Below are 20,517 nucleotides of genomic sequence, written 5' to 3'. Positions count from 1 at the left end.
TCAAGTGGGTATCTTCTACCCACTTGAGAGAGTTTTTGTAGGGAGGATTGTGCCTTTAACCAATACAATTCAGTGAAAAGAAATAGTTTTCATGTTGTTTTTGTTTGGTTTAGGCTTTACCTGAAAATCCTTTTAGTTTTCTCTGAATAGATGTTTGGGATATCATTCTGACACCAAAACTATCTACTTTGAAGTCTTGTTTATTTTCAGCTTTGGCTTTTATCTAACAAGGACTGATACAAACAAGTTAATGTTTAATAGTCTGATGCAAATGGTGCTTTACAAGATTATTTTTTAATCTATAAGAAAAAAATAACATAAGGATATTGCAACCTTAATGAAATTCTTTTTTACAGTGCAAACACACGACCTTTGACCCGCCACTAATGTCATGCCAGCTGTTTGTGAATGCATTGATCTGTGGGATGATGCCAGAGAACAACACCTACAGCACAACACATGTCCAATGTACTTCCCATCTCTCTTTCTCTGTCCCCACACTCCCTCACTCCACCCACCCCTCCTCCTCTTTGTCCCAGGCTGTCATTTGTACTCTATCAACACCCACCATGGCTCCGAGCTGAGGATAGTAGCAGCCATCAGGAACAAACTCCTCCTCATCACCAGGAAACATCCACGTTTCGAAGGCTTCAGCGCCATCGGCACAGGAGCAGACTCACCGGTGGAAGAGTTTCAATACATACGGGTACAACAAACTCCACATAAATGAAAAAAGAATGAATAAAGGGATGTTAATGAATACATGGGTGAAGGACTGAATGAATAGAATGGTAGAAAGTTAATTCACATTTAAAGCTTTGTTTGTCTTGAAAAGAAGAGATCAGATTTCTTTTATAATATAATAATGCCCATGTTTTTAGATTCAGCACAACTTAAATTTTCTGAGGACATCATTCAATATACCTTGTCCACAGCAAATAAACATCCAACAAATACATTTAGAAATCTGGAAAAAAAAAAAAAAAAAAAAAAAAACTCCGGAACTTGCTTGAGAAGTTTCCTTCAGTATCACCAATTAATTATAATAACTACTTAATCTAGTGATAGTTGTCTTTAAATTCACTGTAATAGGGAACTGCAACCAGCTCATTCTGCATTACTTTTAATGGTGCCTCTTTGTGAGCACTGAGATTACTGAGTGCCTTCCATCCATTAGGAGATCTGTCTGTGCGACCCGCCGGTGGTAATGGCGCTGGTGGACGGGCCAACCGGGGAAAATGACAATATGATCTGTGTGGCTTACAAACATCAGTTTGACCTGATCAATGAGAGCACTGGAGATGCCTACCGGCTACATCATGTAGACGCCAACAGGGTGAGGCACACATGCACGCACCAATGACATCAATGATTTTCTTTTTCCTTTCTACTACTTTTTGTCATGCTTTTTCATGTGATGTTCACGGAAGTTGAGCAAAACTGAGACCTTCAGTTGACCCAGTTAGTTGCTTTATTTACCTCTCTGATTACCAGGCTGCTTCAGTGAATCAACACATTGTCATTCATAGCCACCAGCTGGGGGAGAGAGGGAGGAGAAATGAGCATGCTGGGGATGAACAGCTGTTTTAATAAACCATCTTATCCTGCTTCCTTTGAAACAGGAACCACAATAAGTAACAAACTGTAGCAGAAATATATATTATTTTTATTATTTCCCATTACCTATGTTATCCAGTACCTTGAGGATATGTGACCTGACATTAATTGTTCAAAAACAGTCTCTCATATCTGACCTTTGGATCTTGTTGAAATGATTCCACTAAACTGACTTGTCTCTGCCTGCAGGTAAATTTTGTAGCAGCCATTGATGTGTATGAAGACGGAGAGGCAGGTCTGCTGTTGTGTTACAACTGTGAGTCTTCCTTTGACTCTGAACATTTCAGATGTTGTTTGATTCAGGTCTTGGTCTCTAATGTCAAAGCTGAGCCTTCATGTTTTTTCTCTGCCACTGGAATAAGAATCACAGCACACAATGCTCTAGAATATTAAGACTCTGTGATTGATTTTGAAAATGTAGTCATCTACTTTATCTTTTGTGTGCAGTTTTATGTCTGGATAATAGGACAAATGGTTCTCAAATTTGTCAAGTCACAATAAAATGCTGCTCTCGGGTCCTTGTTCAAAACACAACAACAGTAAACAAAAGAAACTAAAGCATTTAATTTGAAAGTTGAACTTGTTTCCTATGTCTTTTCAGATATTTGTTACTATAAGAAAGTTTGTCCGTTTAACGGCTCCACACCAATGATCCAGTCCAACACCTCCGACTTCCACTTCAGCTGGAACCAGATGCCCAATGCTATTGGTAGGTTACCACGGCAACAATGTTTGAACCCCACCCTGCCCATGCTGCTGGCCTGGCCGGAGCTTGCAGTTGCCATGGAAACACCATGTGTAGCCACAAGCATCCTCTCGGCCCGTGTGATTATTTGTGTCTGTGTTTTGTGTGTGTGTGTGTGCGCGTGTGTCTGCATGTTATGATTAATGCAGAAGGTGATGAAAAGAAAACACAATTGGTACTAAACCTGAAAACCTGACTCTGCTGATAATGACATGCTGCTGCTCTAGTTTGCCTCGCATCCTATAATGTGCCATCCTTTCACACACACACACACACACACACACACACACACAAGCTACACGTAACTGACTCTAACTAGCTTTAGCATTTGTTATTATTATTTTTCAAGCTTATCGTCACATCTACTGTACATCTAACTTCTAAAATGTTTTATGAGGGATGTTGTAGTAACTGAGGAACTGAGGTGTCATCAATAAAGAAGACCCAGATACTAGAATAAACTCACTCCTGTGAATTCAGGTTTTTTTTGTTTGTTTGTTTCTTTTTGTTTTTTTTGAGGAAAAAAAAAAAACATAAATCAAGTCAGCCAGACAAACAATGGGGATCAGTTATTGGTTGATTGGCGTACAGATTCACAGCTTATTCATGTTTCTGTCTGGCTGCTGATTGGTCACCTAAATGTGCTCATGCTCATCAGTTTTTTCCATATTCAGTCTTCACTCAATCTAGTCAACCAAAGCTTATTATTCTACTAGATCAATCAGGTCAATCAGATCCAAGTTATCTTTTTTCTCTACTTAAGTTGTACCTATTGGGTGGTTTGTTTGAAGGTTTTGCAGATTTTCTTGTGCTTGTCAACACGGCCTCCCATGCTGTGCCACCGCCTGCTCTCACCTTGTTGTGCATTTCACATCAAACAGAGGAAAGAGGGAGCATCTAGAGCTCCTAGGAGAGAAGCTCATTTTTCTGCATATATCATCAGCTAATGATGGCATTTCAAAATGCCATTCAGGGTGAAACTATTAAATGTCTCGTATTGGGGGAGTTGAGCAAATTTGAAAACATTTTAATTCCTTGCTTCTCTAGGCAAACTTGAAGTCTTTTATTATATGCTTGCATTGTCTTTGCAGTTTGTGCATTTCCTTATATCTTGGCCTTCACAACGGACTCCATCGAGATCCGACTGGTGGTCAATGGCAACCTTGTGTACACAGCTGTGGTCCCAGAGCTACAGTTGTCTGCCTCACGGGTGAGTGTGATTGACAGCTAACACAATATCTTGTCCATGCCCTGCTTTTGTCAACAGTGTACACTTTGTCAATAATTTATTTGTTTACATTTTATTATTCTGTGTCCAACACTGGCCAGAGGTTAGGTAATTGGGTGGTAGAAATGCATTATGTGTACCTACAACACACGGGTGTTCACTATAGCAAGGGCCCTTCCAGGTATAAGGAGTGTTTTCAGGCCATACTGCATTATAGAAGTAGCTGTCTCAGCTCTCTCATTTCAATCAATCTTTATTACCCCAGTGGGAAATATGGCTGGCAATATGCATGGCTACCAAGCAATAATACACTCATAATTCATACACATAGATAATTTAAAACAGACCACAGCGCACCTGGGATCAAATAAATATTTTTTCGTCTATTTTCATTCAAGCTCTGTGTTATTTCTTTTTTTCTTTTCATGTTTCACATGTGTCTGCCTCTATCTTTTCTGTCCTTCCCCTCTTAATATTTCCTGGAAGGATCTCATTCCTTGTCTCTCTGTCCTTCTGTTTTTCCACCCACAGTCGGACATCTATTTTGTTTCGTCAGCTCCCGTGAGCTCAGCCTCTAACTGCAGTTCAAGAGACACCAGTTCCCAGAGTTCCCCACAGACGCCCACCGGCTACGAGATGCCTGTGTTCCCTTCGCCACTTGGTGATGGTAAGCTCCTGCAAAGCAAAAAATACCAGAGGATGATGATATTAGGGCTTCAGTGTTGAAGGTTTTTAAAATGTCAGTGCTGCCTGCAGACCTGTTTGACTTTGGATGCTCTGCTAACCCCAAGCTTGAGGTCCATTTACATAAACTTGTCTCAGCAGAATGGTTCATGGAAGCTGCAGCCTTTCCCCTCCAGGGTTACGGTTAGTTTCCTGGAGTTGAATATATGTGTTGATATTTAATTGCATTCATCTCTCCAATGACTATTACCTCATCTTTTCTTACTGTATATAACATTGACATAACTCTTTTGACAAATATAAAAACTGTTGGCTGCTCATAGTGGTACAGGGGAAACAAATCTCCTGCCCATACTGTTTTTTACTATTACTTATATAACCCTACATTTAGTTTTAAATATTTTAGATCATTACCCACAAATCCCATTAAATTTGCATTACAGCTGACCATTTTCCAAAGCTTTCAGATTAATCTCAAGTCTGACTTGCAGCCATTTGCTTCCATTTATCCCAGTACAGTATGGAAATCAACTTGCTGCGACCTGAAACACCCCCAAAATTTGGCTTTGAATCAATAACATTGAACATTCAAAGTTCCGAAGTTAGAGTTGAGTCAAATACATTTTAAAAACTGGTGCATGTAAATATGTGTCAAACCACTGAGAAATGCCTCATTGCTCAGAATAAGAAGCTGGTTGAGAAAATTGGTTTTCAGGACCTTTAACAAGAAAGAGCAGATAGTCCATTAGAGTGAACAGTTTGGTGTTTTTGTTTTATTGTTACTGTTACATTTCATTGCAAACTCTGGATCATTTTGAAAACTTTGCCTTCTGGTGTGTTCAAAGACAGTACTGACATCCAGTTTACTGCTGACAGGCGTTGTGGGAAATTCTGAACCTTGTTTGGGCTGTTATTCTATATTTCTCTTAATGTTAGCTAATTCCATTAATGATATCAACCTGATATCAATCTCAATAGACAATCACAAACAATACTTGTTAGTAGAATCATTTCATACCTGATTTGTAGATGACATGAAAAGTATAGAATATCACCAGACCTCCTCCTTTGTCTGTTGGGCAGCCAACTCTCAGATTTTGGATCACCCTCAAATGCACCAGTTTTCAAAACATCCTAATCTTAACCCAATATAACCTAATTTCAATGCAATGATAACATGACAAAAAAAATCAAAGCAACAAAATGTCTACTATGACTGTCGTGTTTCTTTCAACTATCAACAAATTGATTTTCGTACAATAGTTAAATGAATGGAGGCCTATGGCTGCAACCAAGGTATACATGATATAATGTGGAAAATATGTAAATGTGATTTGTAGTTAAAGGGCTGAAACATGCAAAGCATCTTTATGATCCTTTAAATTCTTAGAAACTGCAAATTACAAAAAGAGGAGCAGACTAATCACCCATATACTACCTAGCAGCACCACCACAACAAATCAAGGGGACACAATATGTGTCCTCAGAGGTAGAGAATGCTTTCAAGGATGATTAAGGATCAATACGAGCACCTTCCTTCCACCACCACCCCAGCCCACTTTCACTCCCTCCTCCATTTGACCATTCGGAATCCCCCTTCCCCCCACGGCTGACCTCTTTCAGATTGATACAACTGTCTGAAAGTGAGGCATGTTCGTGATTCACAGCTGTCTTTCATGTTGTCAATGACTTACAGGTTTGTCATTCAGCCAAAAGACTGATGGATGATGGACACTGTCAACCCCTCTGTGCTCATTAGACCTTCTAGCTGTTCAAATAGACACAAAGTCATCCTCAGATGCGTCCGTGTAATTCTGATGGCTGCAGTGAAGGACAAGAGGCTTGAAGAAAACAATTATTAAAATGTCCTGGTTGTCTAGCTGCTGCTGCACCATCAAGGCAGCCTTTTCCTGAGGGGAGTGGGTATTTACAGGTCACATTAAGGCTAACAGGGAGGAAGATCTGGCTGTCGCTGCTGCAGTTAGCCAAGGACAGGCTTTACGCTTTTAGGCTGGTTTGGGTAATCATTTCTTTCTAAGGGATTCTCATTTTCTTTCCTATTTTAGCTGGTTATACATATGATTCGGCATCACCGGGACCTGTACACCTGTCAGAGACCCTACTTTGTGTGTGAACCTGAATGTATGTACTGTGTGTGTTCAGTTTTGTGTAACCCTCTTCTTCATCCCTGGTTCAGATTCTATACGGATCCCCTATGGTACCAAGCTTTCCCTGTACATGTCTAAGGATGCCGAAGGTACTGCAGGATTCTCCCACAACTCGTCCTCAGTTCATAACGCTGGCCCACTAACATGCACGTGCTCCCAGAGTGTATCACCCTGTCTGCTCCAAGGCGGCATGTTGACTTGAACGTTGGTTGAATGTTAAGTGAACATTATGTCTTCCCCATCCCCTCCCCCCTTCTGTCTTAACTAATTAAAGCATTAGTGCGAGGAGAGAATGAGGGGGTTGGGGAAAGGTGAGAGAGTGCAAAGTAAAAAAAAAAAAGTAAGGCAGAGGAGATAACGTTGATCAAGGCAGAGGGTTTTCAAAATTACAGGGGGGAGAAGAGAGGAGGAGGTGCAGAAAAGGTATGCATGAGGGCGAGGGAAAAGGGAGGGGGTTGTGTACAAGCAGGAGGTTAGGAAGGAAGGAGGGAGAAAAGGGAAAGAGGGAAGGAGAAGACACGTCTGCCGCAGCATGATTTACAGATTGCACTGTCGCCATGGAGACTTTTGTCAGCCCTCTCTTCGATCCAAAGTGGTTGTCCAAACAGCAGTGCCACAATCTGAGGGTGAGGGGTGGGTGATGGTGGTTGGGGTGGGGCGGGGGGAGTGGATAGCAGAGGGGGGAGAAGGGGGTGGGAAGGCTGAAGAAGGGCGGGAGAGAGGAGAGGTAGAAGGGGTGCTGACAAAAATCCCATCCTCTAACTGCCTGTGCACCTGCTGTATCTGCTCCTTGGGGAGGGCTTCATCTGATGTAATCGCATCAGTAATGTGAACAAGATGCTGTTACTGATGTGGCTGCCAGCCGCCACCTACCTCCACTGGCTCAAACACACGCCAAAGACCTACAGCAAAACAGCTTGCCGCTCAGGAGAATTCAACTCCAATTAGTGCTGAAAACACTCCTGATAGTTTATATTTATTTCATTCGCCAGTGTGATGCAGCGTGACACTTCCCCTGGTTCAGAGACGCATGTGGAATATATTGATCTCTGTGATTATATATTCCGAATAACTGCATGCTTTCCCGCATTTTGGTCTTATTGCCATTTTTTGCTGTATGACAGTGCAGGTGCAGGAGTGAGGATCTGTAACAACACTAACACAGTGTACCTGTCAAACATCAGCAGTGACCCTCTATTTTTCTCTGTGGCTCTTTACTCACCTCTCACCCGCTGACATTTCAGATGAGACGGTCCTCTTTGTGCAGCGTAGCCTCCACATTGATTCAGTCTCATCCGTGTTACCACTAGCCTGCCTCAATGGAGCAGAGTGTGGCTGCTAAACTGTAATACTGCTCCCTAATGGCACAGCTGGGCACTGCAGGTTGGCACACTGCAGCTCTGCAAGCAGATTGTGCCCTTTGAAAAACTCCAAACATCCATTTAATGCGTCCCAAACAGACTTTTAAGCATTTATAGTTTCTGCTGAATAATAGATGGTCTGTTCCAAATGGCTACAACTGAACATTTATATTACATTAGTTCTCTGTAGTAAGGATGATTAATTTTAAGATCACATGCTGTTTCAGTAAATAGGACAATTAATCACTTCAGAGTGTCTTCATTTGAATATGAGGGTTGATTTTATTGTATCAGTATGTCTCATGCCAGACTCGTTAAAATACAATATGGGTGTGTGTGAGTGAGAGAGAGATTCTGGGTTTATATGAAGTCACCAAAAGGTCATTTTGGGTATTGTAGTTCATAATCTACCAATCATGTACAGTATACTTTACATACATTACAATGACTACTTTCCAAAGTCACACCACCAACATTTTAGATTGATTTCATATAGGCAGCTGTTTGTCACCCTTGATTAGAATGTGCTACAGAAGTCGACTTGCAGAGACTTGAAATTTGCTTGAGGTTAGTTGTGCATCACAATAAACATTCTGTCGCTTAATCTTATGCTATTGCAAGCAGTGTCAACTTTCTCTATTGGTGCATTCAAGGACTTTTTTTATGACCAATTCACATTATATGTTTGACATTGACAGTATGTTTGCTTGCTGTTTGTGTTGTGAGATTTCCTGACATAATCATGTAAATGTCAAAGGGTCCATGAATGCACCACTGAGAGGAATAGTTTGATATTCTTGGATATTGGATGTTCTTATTCACTTTCTTGCTCAGAGGTAGATGAGAAGATTGATATCACTCTCATGTCTTCACACAACATATGAAGATAGAGGCAGCAGGTAGTTAGCTTAGCGTAAGCTTAGCTTAGCTTAGCATAGCATAGCATAAAGACTGGAAACTGGGACAAACAGCTAGTTTGCTACAAACCTACAATCAACAGTTTACAGCTCAGTAATCATCAGGTATCAGGTAATCTCATCTTTGGACAGAACTAGGCTTGCTGTTTGCAACAACTTCTGGTCTTTATGCTAAGCTAAGATAAGCAGGCGGTCAGTTGGCTCTAGCTTCATACAGGCACAAGACTAGTGTGGATACTCTCCTCTAACTCTCAGCAAGAAGCTAAATAAGAGTATTTTCCGAAATGGCAAACTATTACTCTAAGAATTGTTATGTTTTCTAACTTAATTACCATGCAATAAAATGCATTAATATTTGACAAAAAAAATCAAATACGATGATGAACAAATATTCAGTGGCTGTGTGGAAAGTCTAAAAAGTAATATGGTATGCTTTAAATGCATATATGCATTTTTATAGCTAATGGGCTCATACATGTAAAAACCTAATGGTGCTTCAGGCCAGGAGTTTCATTCATTTCTCATTCTTTGCCACACATTCCTCTCCCTTTTTGTTTGTCTCTTATCCTCTGTCTGTTCCCTTTCATGTCCTTTCTTGTCATCTGCCTTGTCCCTTCTTTATTTCCCTGACTTTGGTCCCCTGTGTTCTCCTTTTTCCATCTTTGTCTTCCTCTTGGTTTCTACCTCCTAGGTGAAGCAGCATGTAAGCACATCTTCAAGATCCCTCTGTGTAACTTGGTGGGCCGCAGCATCGAAAGACCGCTCAAGTCCCCTCTGGTTAACAAGGTGCTGACGGCGCCGGCGCCAGCCATGGTGCCCCCGACTCCCCTCATCTCTGCAACACACTCACTCTCCCTGTCCCGCATGGAGATCAAAGAAATAGCCAGCCGCACACGGAAGGAGCTGCTCGGTAAACTGAAAAACTGTTAGACACTTAATAATGGGTTTATTTTGTGTCAGTGTAATGACAGTGTTAAAGCAATAGCTTGACATTTTGGGAAATATGCTTATTAGCTTTTCTAATGGCAATTTATATGAGAAGATCTATATCATTTCCAGGTCTGTCTGCTAAATATAAGGCCATAGCCAGCACCTGGTTAGTTTAGCTTAGCATAAAAACTGGAAACAGGGAAAAAACCATTAGCCAGGCTCTATGTAGAGGTAACAAAATCAAATTACCAGCACCTCCACAGCTCACCAATCAGCATGCTGGGCTAGTCCTTGACTGGGAAACATGGTGCAGTGGTTAGGATTGTCACCACACAGCAAGAAGGCTCTAGGTTGCAGTTCAAACCCTGGTTCACCCAGGGCATTTCTGTGTGGTGTTTGCATGTTCTCCCTGTGCCTGCGTGGGTTCCTTCCCACAGTTCGAGGCTAATTGGTGACTAAAATACCTGTAGGTGTGAATGGTTGTTTGTCTCCCACCCGCGACCCTTAAAGGAAAAGTGGCATAGATAATTGATGGATGGATAGTTTCACTGCTGTCACTGCTACCTTTTTGGAAGTTGCATACCAGACTACCAAGAAGTAGTCATGCTGGCATGGCATGCAACTTCCAAAAAAAAAAAAAAAAACACATCTAGTCATTTTACTCAGTGCTCTCTCTGTTTCCAGTCTTTATGCTAAACTAAACTAATGAGCTGAATTTATGGGTCTTCTCATGTAACTCTAAGCAAGAATGCTAGTAAGCTAATTTCCCAAATGTCACAATTTTCCTTTAAGTCATGTCTATTTTCCATTACCTCATACCAATGAAGGCTTGACAGAGGAACCAAGTGGGAAGTCAGACAGTGGAACAGTCAAACAGAGGAAGATGAGCAAGAAGAACACTGAGGAGGAGCCCAAAGCACGAGCACTGACGTCAACAAACAGTGACAGGTGACGGTGATAGTTTCAACAGCAGCAACACATGTAACAGTCGCATAATGTTATTTGAGCTGTAGTCATGTCTTTCTGTGCACAACAGGTTAGTCTCCGAGTCCATTGAAGCAGACCTGGACGTCCAGCTGCATTGTTCGTCCAGTTCGGACGCCGAGCCAGAGAAGGCAGTGCTGCGAGCAGAGAGCCCGCCTCTCGCCAGTGCGTTCGCCCTCCCAACATCCTTTGAAGAAGATGTCCTGGACCTAAAGTGAAGACAATCCCATCGTGCACTTCTCTGCCCACCCACTCCTGTACTGTCACCATTATTTTATTGTTTCGGTTGGTTTGTTTTTAAGTTGTTGTTTGTTGGATCCTTTGTTGTTGTTTTTTTTTCTTGTTGTTTTTTTCGTTCACATCTCCCATATCCTGGGTCTCCCCATTCATCGGATAAGATGGGTGCAGTGGGAGTTGAAAGCCGTGTCTGTGTGTGCGTGTTTGTTTTTGTGAGCAGTCCCTCAGCCACTGTGTGTTGGGTGTTTGTGTTGCCCCGCAGCAAATAACCCAAAGAGGCGATGAGGTTGCGTGAGATGCCGTGGTTTATTCAGAGTTCTGCAGCAGCTTCGAGATAATGTTAACGGTTTGATCCCAAACCACAAACTGAATGTAAGTCTACACACCGAGGCACGACAAAAATCTCTGCGCTCACAATGCCCTCGGAAGTTGCTAGAGCTTAATATGTGTTGTATATTATGTGATTATTTCCAATCCACTTTCAAATGTTGTATGATATGCATATGTATGTGTACATCTGTTTATACATGAAAATGCATACACAGTGACAGGTGTGTTTGCTTGTCATGCCTGTGATGCATATTTATAGATATATTATAAAAACCCATTTTATTCCCATATTTAGTAAAAGTATGATGTTTTATGCTCTCTGCACATATTAGTCCTTATTCTTCTCCTTATTCACAGCACACAGGTAGACAGGGCTGGAGGCAAAGTCTCCCACAAGTGCCATTTCCCAGCATCCTCCACTGAAACTACACCTCGAACAGCCACCGTATTCTGGTGTCTGACAGTAGCAAACATGATTGTAGTCCACATTAGATTACTGCAGTGACCCACAACTCTTCTCATTTAGGATAAATTCATGAACCGGAGGCACATTTGCAAAGCCACACGCACTAAACATTTTACCCCGTAAGAGTGAGCCGACCTTAAATCTGCATGAGTCGCCTTTGCTACAAGTGTTGTGTCTTCTGCGCTCCCCCCCCAAGAAAAGCTTCTTTGGAAACCATGAGACCTGTGCCTGTCATACCAAACATGACAGCATAAAGCAAACCACAATCTGAGATGACAGGATATTAAACGGAAAAGGCCTTTTTCTGAAATTATTTTTTATTAGACTGTTGTGTGTGATGAGGTATGAAGGAACAACAAGGAATTTATTAGTTAAAATACAGTACCTTGTCATGAATCCAAATGGTAAAAGTCAAAATTGAATTAAGCTAGCACTATCGTGACAACTTACTACACTAAAATAAAATTCTTTCATTATTTTTAGATTTTGCCTCTTTCTGTATGTTAAAAGTGCAAACAAAAACAAAAAACGAGAAACTAAAGTGTTAGAAAATTAAAGTAGAATATTAAAAATAACTAACTAGAACTAAAATCTGTCTCGATAAGGACAACTTATAGTCTACACAAGGAAGATTTTATTCTTGCTGCAGTCCCTGACACCAAAGCTTTCATAACAATTAAATACATTTGAATCCATTCATGTTTCAAACTAAAACAGTGCTAACTTAAAGTTGGAAGAGTCAGAGGAGGCAGTCTAATGGAGAGGAGCAACACAGGCTGTGACATTCAGATATTTAGTATTTGATGGATCCTACATTCCCCGTAATGCAGCTCGAGCATCTTTCACTAAAGTCCTTAGACCTGCCCTCTCAATGCCCACTTCTTTGACAATTCTTTGTTCCCAGTTTGTAATGCAAGCTTCCTGTTATTAAATTTTATGCTGCCTTCATGTCATATCAGAGTTATTGTAATTATGAGTTTCTGACTAGTAACACCATTCATGTCAACATCCAAGTCATAATTACACTGAGAAACATAGATTTTTCTAAATGTGCCAGTATTGGCATTTATTAATACATGGGATCCTGGAAACAAAACAATGAGGACGCCTCAGCCAAAGACCATTGTTCAGTGTGGTTAAACACAAATTTAATGGATATAGTGTAATATTGTCAGTGCACTGTAATTCAATCATCACAAAACCAACTCTATACTCAAGCAGCCTCCTTGGCGAAATGCTCACAAGTCATTAACAGTGGAATCTTTCCTGTCTCTTCTGTTTATCCCGAATGACATGAATGCAACATAATGCTGCATTCACACAATGTCAGCAGATTGGGAAGAATAGGAACACCCCATGTTCTGACTTGGCAGTGTGTACACATAATTCATTGGTTTGTCACGAAGTGAAACCTAACAGTGTATAGATCTAATAAAACTACTGTGTATTTTATGGATGATTTGATGGAACTGCCAGTGATGGTGCCATTCTGACAACAGGTTGTTGACATGTTTGTCATTCTTTCTGCCAAGTGTGAGATATCATCAGTGTCAGAAATTTCCGTTCGAAATGACGTGAGCATTTTTTCCCCACTCAGCTGCTCCTAATTGCAGTTTTAATGGTGTCATGTGACATGAATGGGGCGTAAGTCTCAAGCCCAAACTGAGGTAACCTTGATGACTTTATTAAAGTTATGTACTTTGACTTTAGAAAGCTCCCTCTAAAATCACAGAAAACATTATACAACTTTTTTAGTATTCTTCATGGCCATTTAACTGAACTTCATGTGTAAAATCAGTTGGACTGTCCCTTAAAGGGTAAAATAAATGATAAAAATATACACCAATAGACGGCAAAAGATATATTAGTCTATGTTCTTTCGAGGCTTTCCTTCTCTTGGGTCTCTGTATGGGCAATCAGCGCTGCAGAAAGCCAGACCAGGTGTAAACAATTACCTGCAATTACCTCCCTGGCAGGATAAAACACCTGCAGTGGCCTGGGTCCTGATGAAGCAGCAGCAGCAGCTCAGAGGCATGAATCCTGAAAAGTTTGGTCTCAGACATAGACGCTAAACAGTTGACCTTTTCAAATCAGTGATATAAACACACTTTTTCTTCACTGGGAAGTTTAGATGAGTCACATGAATGCTGAAGATAACATGAGACGGGGAAAATGTTTGGAGCGATGAACACAAGACAGTCATTAACAACCAAAGCAGAAAAAAAAGCAAACTGGGAGTAGTGGTTCTTGACTATGCTAATGTTGGTACAAGAGCGCCTCCATGTGGTGGTTCCACAACACAACAGCCATCCAATCTTGCATGAGCCTCCTCTTCGTCCTTTTCCCCCTCATGCCTTTCCTCTGTTCTCCTCTTGCTTGTCTCAGTATAAACCCCTCCAACACTATAACACAACTCAGAAAACTAAAAAGGGAAGAACGGGGTGGGGGAGATTTTTACAAAGATACTCTACTACAGTGTTTATTGCTCTGAATGAGTGTGGGTGACTGGGGGAGCGCTGCTTCTCCCACTTAACGTTGTTCCTATTTCTCTTGTATTTCTGTCAAGTACTCTTTGTTTCTACCTCCCCTTGGCATTTTCACTGTTTTTGTTTGTTAGTTTTTTGTTTTGTTTTGTTTTTCTTTTATATTTGAATCTATATTTACTGTTTAGACTGTTGCTGAACCTCTCTGTGATATCAAAATGAAAGAAAATTAACAAAAAAAACACCAAGTGTCTTAAAATATTGTATTGCCATCGTTTTTAATGCCAAGTACTACTTGTAAATGTTTGTGTATCAAATGTGGCCTCAAATGAAACTGAACTATATTATTATTATGATTATTATTATTATTATTATTTGAGCAGTTATTTTAAACAAGTGCTGTAGACCACTGCTGTGAAAGTAGTTGATTCTGTTCATTGATATGTAATAAATATTTATGAAATTTGAACTGTTTAGCTGTTGATTTGTTTTTGTTTTTTTCTAATAATCTTGCACAGAAAATTTTAAGCACTGTCGGACTACCAACTGAGTTTTTAATTAATTTTGGAATAATCAGTTTCCCACAGTGCACCAGGAGTCACAGGTTAAAGAGCTGCTGTCACACAGGTCGATGTTTTGGACAAATGTTCAGTGGTTGAATACAGCCTGACGATGGCGATAGATGAAAAGTCAGGGGATCACCAAAGTTACTGCAGTACCTCCTGCAGGTAACGTGAATCTCTGTACCACAGTAATCCAACTTCTGGGAAGCATGGACGTGTGAACAAAATTTCATGGCAATGTATCCAGTATTTATTTTTCAAATCCACATTCCTGGATGGCAGCCATCACCACTGTGGGCTGGTGGGCTGGAGTGTTGTCCTGGTGAAAGAGCACTGCTCTTGTCCGCTTCTCACGCCAAATCTTCTTGAGTTTCTCCAGTAGCTGTTTCGGGAGATAAGTGTAGTGGAGCCTTTAATAATATGGCCCCTCCCATTCTGCTTGTGGCTCCTTGTGTCTTGTTCCTTCCTCTTCCTCTTCCTCTTCAGGAGGCTGTCCTATTGTGTCAGGAGACTGGGAGCCACACCTGAACCCAGTTGTGTCCTGATTACTGTATAAGAAGACTGAAACTGGGTTCTCTCTCCTCCTGTTGGGCTGGACATTGGGGTTGGAGTCTGTTTTGTTAGCCTTATTTTCATTTTAGGCACTTACCTACATTACCTTTCCACACATTCAGACACTAACCACACCACTTTCCTTGCTGACTTACGTAACTGAAGTTGAATTTTGTGTTTGATTTGACATTAGTTAAATACATTTAGCCTACAGACATCACTAATTTGACTTTTGGAGATTCTGGGTGTTTCTGCTGTTTTTAGAGTCCTTTTGTTTCTGGTTGGAAGTGGTGGACCCAAGTCCCACTCATGTCTATGAATTCTTTGAAATGGCATACTGTCCCTTTGACATGTGCCGAATCCACTTCTCATTATCCCAAGGGGTTTCAGGACACTTTGGTCATTTGGACTTTGTAACTGTACAGACAGAGTTCTGGGAGATTTCCAGCTCAGTGGCAGTGTACCACTGTGGTATTCGTTGATCTGTCAAGACCATGTCATAGATCTTATCGATGGTCTTCTGTGTAGTGATGGAGATGGGTCATTGATGTAATTCATGTGTGAACATGTGTGAATCTATCACCTTCAACTGTTAATGACACAAAGGCACAATATCTCAAGGATAAAATCACACTCACATCACTTAAAGTTTAATTTCTACCAAATGAAAGTACATCTGCCTCTGCGATACAGTGATATTTACTATAATTATACAAAAACAAAACCTGACAGTTAATGAGGAGTTCAGGTGTGATTATGCTGGGAGCCACGCAATTTGTTCTCTCAGAGGGTGAAAATTGGAACCACCTGTTTGTTGGTAAGTGCTGTCTGTGTGTGGCCACAAGGTGGGGATAAATGATATAACTGATATGATATAACTGCAGCATGATGAAACCACAAAAACATGTTATTTATTTGCGTTTTTTCTCCCCAGTTTATAGCTTGTTGCAGCTCTGCTACTCACTGCGCTCTCTCCTTACTGAAAGACCGACGAGCCTACACCCACCGAACAATAGAGCATGCTATCCAACATAAACTGATCTACAATGGGGACCAGCCAGAGGCAACGAAAACAGAGCTTTTGCAACAAATATCCCTTCATCTGGCGAGACAAAAAAAAAATTCTTTTTGTGCAGTCATAAATGTCTGGTGGTCTGGGATTTTTTGTTTGTATGTGAGTCAGTATCTGTGAGTTCATCTGCTGAAAGAGTGAGTGGCAAAGAGAGGGAAAGTGATGATTATAGGATGGAGGAAACATTCCCTGTTTCCTTTTTACCCTGAAGGTATAAGCAGGTTGAGACGTCCACACCATTAACACATACACACGATATAGACACACCCTCTCTCCCTGCCATGTTATTAGCTTTATGTTTCACCCAGACCATATGTATTGTTAAGGCTATTTCATTCAAAGCAAAGGATTTTCCAGTCCTCCCACGTTCTCTGAGTTTGTTATATTTCTTTTGCATAGAAAGAAAAACTCTCTAATCGCATAAACATTCCTGCTTTGTAATTTCAAGTTTAGTCATCATCCCTGGTAGGAAAATCACTGGAAACAGGATTAACTGGGAATACATCATCTTGGAAAATAGGTTTCTCTGAGACAAATACAAGTCACGCACAAGAGAGGAACAACTGAGCCAAAGACGGCATGAAAACAAATGGAAAAACACAGCATTTTGCTTGGAACGCAGCTAAAACCATTCGTGCCAGCTGACGCACAGACCACAGGTACCGCCATTATCATTATGTTTGGTGTGAACGCATGATTGAGCACACAAAGTCTGTCAGAGCGTCTATACGGCTTCCCAGCACCCTCCAGCCCTCAGCCTCAGGATACAACAGAGACCACAGTACAGTCGAAAGATCTTACATAATAGGTGGAGGAATGCTGGAGCTTTGCCACAGACTTCTGGACAATCTCACTCTCACACACAAAGTGGGGCCCAGTCCCCTTAACACTAGAACAGACTGTATCTGCACAAACAGGCAAAGTCAACAATAATCCTGTAATGAAAAATGACAACCTGTGAAATGACTTAATTATGCTCAAATAAAGCATGGGTCAGCTTGGTTTTGATTTGTTTTATTGCCTACAAAAACATATCTATGTATTCAATAAACTGCGTTATAAATTATTACAATACTTTAAAAACAGTCTTGAAATTCGTTTTCACAGATCAAATGAAAACCTTACATATCAGAACACATGTAAGATTAGTTTCTCAGTCCAAATTCCTTTTATCTTCCTCACGAGGAACTTGAGAGACAGTTTTAACTCTTACAGCAAAAGCATTAACTTGTATTCCACCGAGTGCTATTACAGTCTTTCCACACATTGTCAGTCATCATGCCAGGAGCTTTAGTTGAAGGTAATACTCAAACAACAGATGGAATATCCACACAGGAAACAGACAAACGGCCACGGTGGATGCAACACCACATGAATGGTGGTCTGTGTTGTGTGTAAACACAAAGAAGGGGACAAGGATCAACATGCTGTGCAGTGCGGTGACGGAAAAATATTTCCAAGTGGCTCGAGCCAAAAGTCTACGACTGTCTGTCAGTGAATTTCAAATTCCATCATTGTTTCAACAAAACCTGGTTTACAAAAAAAAAAAAGAGCAACAACCTTCATTTGCATTGAACACAGAACAGCACAAGATGTCAACTTCAATGAACTTTTGAGACATTCTCACATTTGTAATAAAACAATAAAAAATACTGACAAAGCCCAGCACTGGTGTAATCACACACCTCCCAGTATATTGCACTCACACTGATATTCTTGTCTTTTATGTTCTCCCTCCCAATAGGCCTCTCTGTATCATCCTGCTTTTTCTGACACAGGCCACAAATGATAACTGACATCACATGAGCCAGAGCACCACTTCTACTTCACTCCCTCGTTTCTGGATATTTAGGCGTACGCTGCAACCGCAAGGAGAATCTGCAGAGCCATGGAGACGCATGGTATCTGGGCGACGGTGTAGGCCAGGGAGCGGGTCGGCGCTCGCAGGGCAAACAAGTAGGCAATGCTGTGCAGCACACGGCCCGCAAAGAAAATGAGGAAGTGGAGGCGGGCCACGGCCAGCGAAGGTCCGGTCAGGGAGTAGATGGCACCCAGGAAGAGGAAGGGGAGGATGTTCTCCAAGTCATTCATGTGAGCTCTGTAAAAGAGAGAAAGTTAAGTCACTGTGTAGTGACTACAGACACACTCATTTGATTTCATAGCCTGTTAATTTTGTGACTCAGCAACCTAAGGCAGTGAGGTGATGACATACTATAAAGGATTCCTCCGTTATTTCAGTTACTCATGAAAATGATGGATTATGTTATTTCCTGGAGAATGAGCTGGCTAAACCAACACTGTGATTTCTCAGCAAGGTGACTCATCAGTTATACTGAGTCTCACATGCATTATACAACAGCAGACATCTTTGACTTTCTCCTTTTGGGCAGCACAGTCATGCTATTTTTTAGCCATGCTACTTCCCTGCTTCCTCTCCAGCCACTGGGTCCAATTTTGTAATATTATTCTAGGGAAACCTGCCTTGTTAACAGTTCATGCAGAAAGAGGATGTTACAAAAGAAGTGATTTGGCTTGCCGGCCATCGGAACATGTCATGTTGTAGCATGAAGTAATCACAGAGCCAAATTGGTGAAACAGCAAAAATCGGAATTTGGAAATGCCCAAGTTCACGGATAGTCCAAAAGAGACAGAGAAGGAAAACAGAAACAGAAAAGTTTTTACGAGCACAAAAACATCTGCTTTCCTCATTACTGTCACAGATCATGACAAGTCCAAACAAAACTGAGTAAAACTACCACAGGCTGCCAGCTCTTGCTGAAAATCAAGGGAAAACACATGGTCTAACTGCAGAGCTGCATCTAGATGGAAAAATCTCACAGGGGGAAAAAAAAGCTAAGCTCAAATAACCTGGAAAGTAATCAAATACATTTATGTTTGTTACACACAAATTTGAAGTATTTGCACTTTACTTGATCATTTTCAACTAATGTCACTTTGTACTTTTACTCCATTACAACTCCATGGCAAAAATAGTAATTCTGTACTCCACTACATTTATTTGTAACCATTAGAGAACTTTACAATTTCATATCCTTTGTATGATGTGCCCATAAAATATATAGCGTTGTCATAGATTAACCTACTAAACAAAGTATTACCTTGACCACCAATAGCAGTGTTATCAGTGCATCAGTGTTAAAAATCCAATAACGTCCAATAATATCATGTAACATTCGCCATTTTCCTGCCTCAAGTACTAGACTGTTTAGGCCTACTTATACTGGGACACTTGGGTGCCTTTTTCCATGCAGGATCTTTAGCTGTAATGGAGTGTTTAACTTTGCAATATTGCTGATTTTAATTGTTATGAAACCACTAGATGCACAGAAACTGTGGATAATCAAGTCAAAGAAAATAAGTGTTGGTGTTTTTTATTTCATGATTGTCTGTTTGTGGAAAGTAACCACTTCGAAAGCAAAGTAAATGAGTTTTGTTTTCTTTTTGTCTCTTTCTTTCTTTCTTTCCTTCTTTCTTTGATTTTTACAAAATAAAAGCACGCCGTGACAGTGTCACATTCTGTGCTCTCACCTCCGAGTTCTTTCCACATATGGATCCTCTCTGTGATACTGTAAACCTCCGTGTCTCAACGCGTCCTCGGGGTTGGCAAAAGCCTTTCGGGAAAGAACAACAACAAAAAAAACTTAATCAGAGAAAAACTCCCCGGTGCAACATGCGCTTTCACTGCAGTTATCCTTAATTCTTTCAAAATCACGCATGAACTCACCTTTTTGCGCAGCCTCAGTTGTCCCGTTATTATCGCAATAATGTACATTTTAATCACCAGGAGCACGCCGTAGAAAACAAAACAGGAGAAAACCTCGTTTCTAATTATGACTGCCATTGCTGTTTTAATTGGTGTGTCCACAGTGAGCGGCAGAGAGGAGCTCTTGGATCGGTGCGTGCGTAAAGCTGCTGAAAGTGAGAGTGAGTCCGTGGGGAAGGCTTTTTTGTACTCTCCCTGATGCCTCCACCCACACAGTGATATCAGGAGGAAATGCTTCATTCATGATTCCGTGGATTCCAAAATGAAGGGTGAAATATCTTCCCCGAGGCTATATTTAAAAAGTTACACGTAGCACTGATACCCATCGATTCCGATCTTTCACTTAAATAAAACTGTCAGTACCACACAGTAAATACTATGTAAATATTAGCCACA

General features: G+C 40.9%; 2 protein-coding genes across 6 annotated transcripts in view; one reads left to right on the top strand and one right to left on the bottom strand.

Annotated features, from left to right (window-relative positions):
- garnl3 (GTPase activating Rap/RanGAP domain like 3) overlaps nucleotides 1–14,619 on the top strand; it is a 71,242-nt gene extending 56,623 nt beyond the window's left edge. For 3 of the 5 annotated variants that reach the window (XM_018662367.2, XM_018662368.2, XM_018662369.2), the window contains exons 22-31: nucleotides 540–706; nucleotides 1,178–1,336; nucleotides 1,807–1,873; nucleotides 2,219–2,326; nucleotides 3,454–3,572; nucleotides 4,122–4,257; nucleotides 6,472–6,531; nucleotides 9,412–9,630; nucleotides 10,478–10,598; nucleotides 10,687–14,619. In XM_018662367.2, the coding sequence (XP_018517883.1) occupies nucleotides 540–706; nucleotides 1,178–1,336; nucleotides 1,807–1,873; nucleotides 2,219–2,326; nucleotides 3,454–3,572; nucleotides 4,122–4,257; nucleotides 6,472–6,531; nucleotides 9,412–9,630; nucleotides 10,478–10,598; nucleotides 10,687–10,852 (1,322 nt within the window). In that variant the 3' untranslated portion in view covers nucleotides 10,853–14,619. The remainder of the gene's footprint in view (nucleotides 1–539; nucleotides 707–1,177; nucleotides 1,337–1,806; nucleotides 1,874–2,218; nucleotides 2,327–3,453; nucleotides 3,573–4,121; nucleotides 4,258–6,471; nucleotides 6,532–9,411; nucleotides 9,631–10,477; nucleotides 10,599–10,686) is intronic. The other 2 variants (XM_018662371.2, XM_018662370.2) reach the window with 1 other exon arrangement.
- A 2,716-nt stretch (nucleotides 14,620–17,335) lies between these two features.
- On the bottom strand, nucleotides 17,336–20,296 carry ptges (prostaglandin E synthase). Its single transcript, XM_018662372.2, has 3 exons — nucleotides 20,083–20,296; nucleotides 19,887–19,969; nucleotides 17,336–18,435 (listed from the first exon to the last, which is right to left on the bottom strand). The coding sequence occupies exons 1-3, from the start codon at nucleotides 20,197–20,199 to the stop codon at nucleotides 18,186–18,188; spliced, it is 450 nt and encodes a 149-aa protein (XP_018517888.1). The 5' UTR covers nucleotides 20,200–20,296; the 3' UTR covers nucleotides 17,336–18,185.
- Nucleotides 20,297–20,517: the final 221 nt, after the last annotated feature.

Source organism: Lates calcarifer, linkage group LG9 (assembly GCF_001640805.2).
Source record: "Lates calcarifer isolate ASB-BC8 linkage group LG9, TLL_Latcal_v3, whole genome shotgun sequence".
NCBI lineage: Eukaryota > Metazoa > Chordata > Actinopteri > Centropomidae > Lates > Lates calcarifer.
The sequence above is the reverse complement of the archived record's forward strand: the minus strand, read 5'-3'. Positions and strand labels throughout refer to the sequence as shown.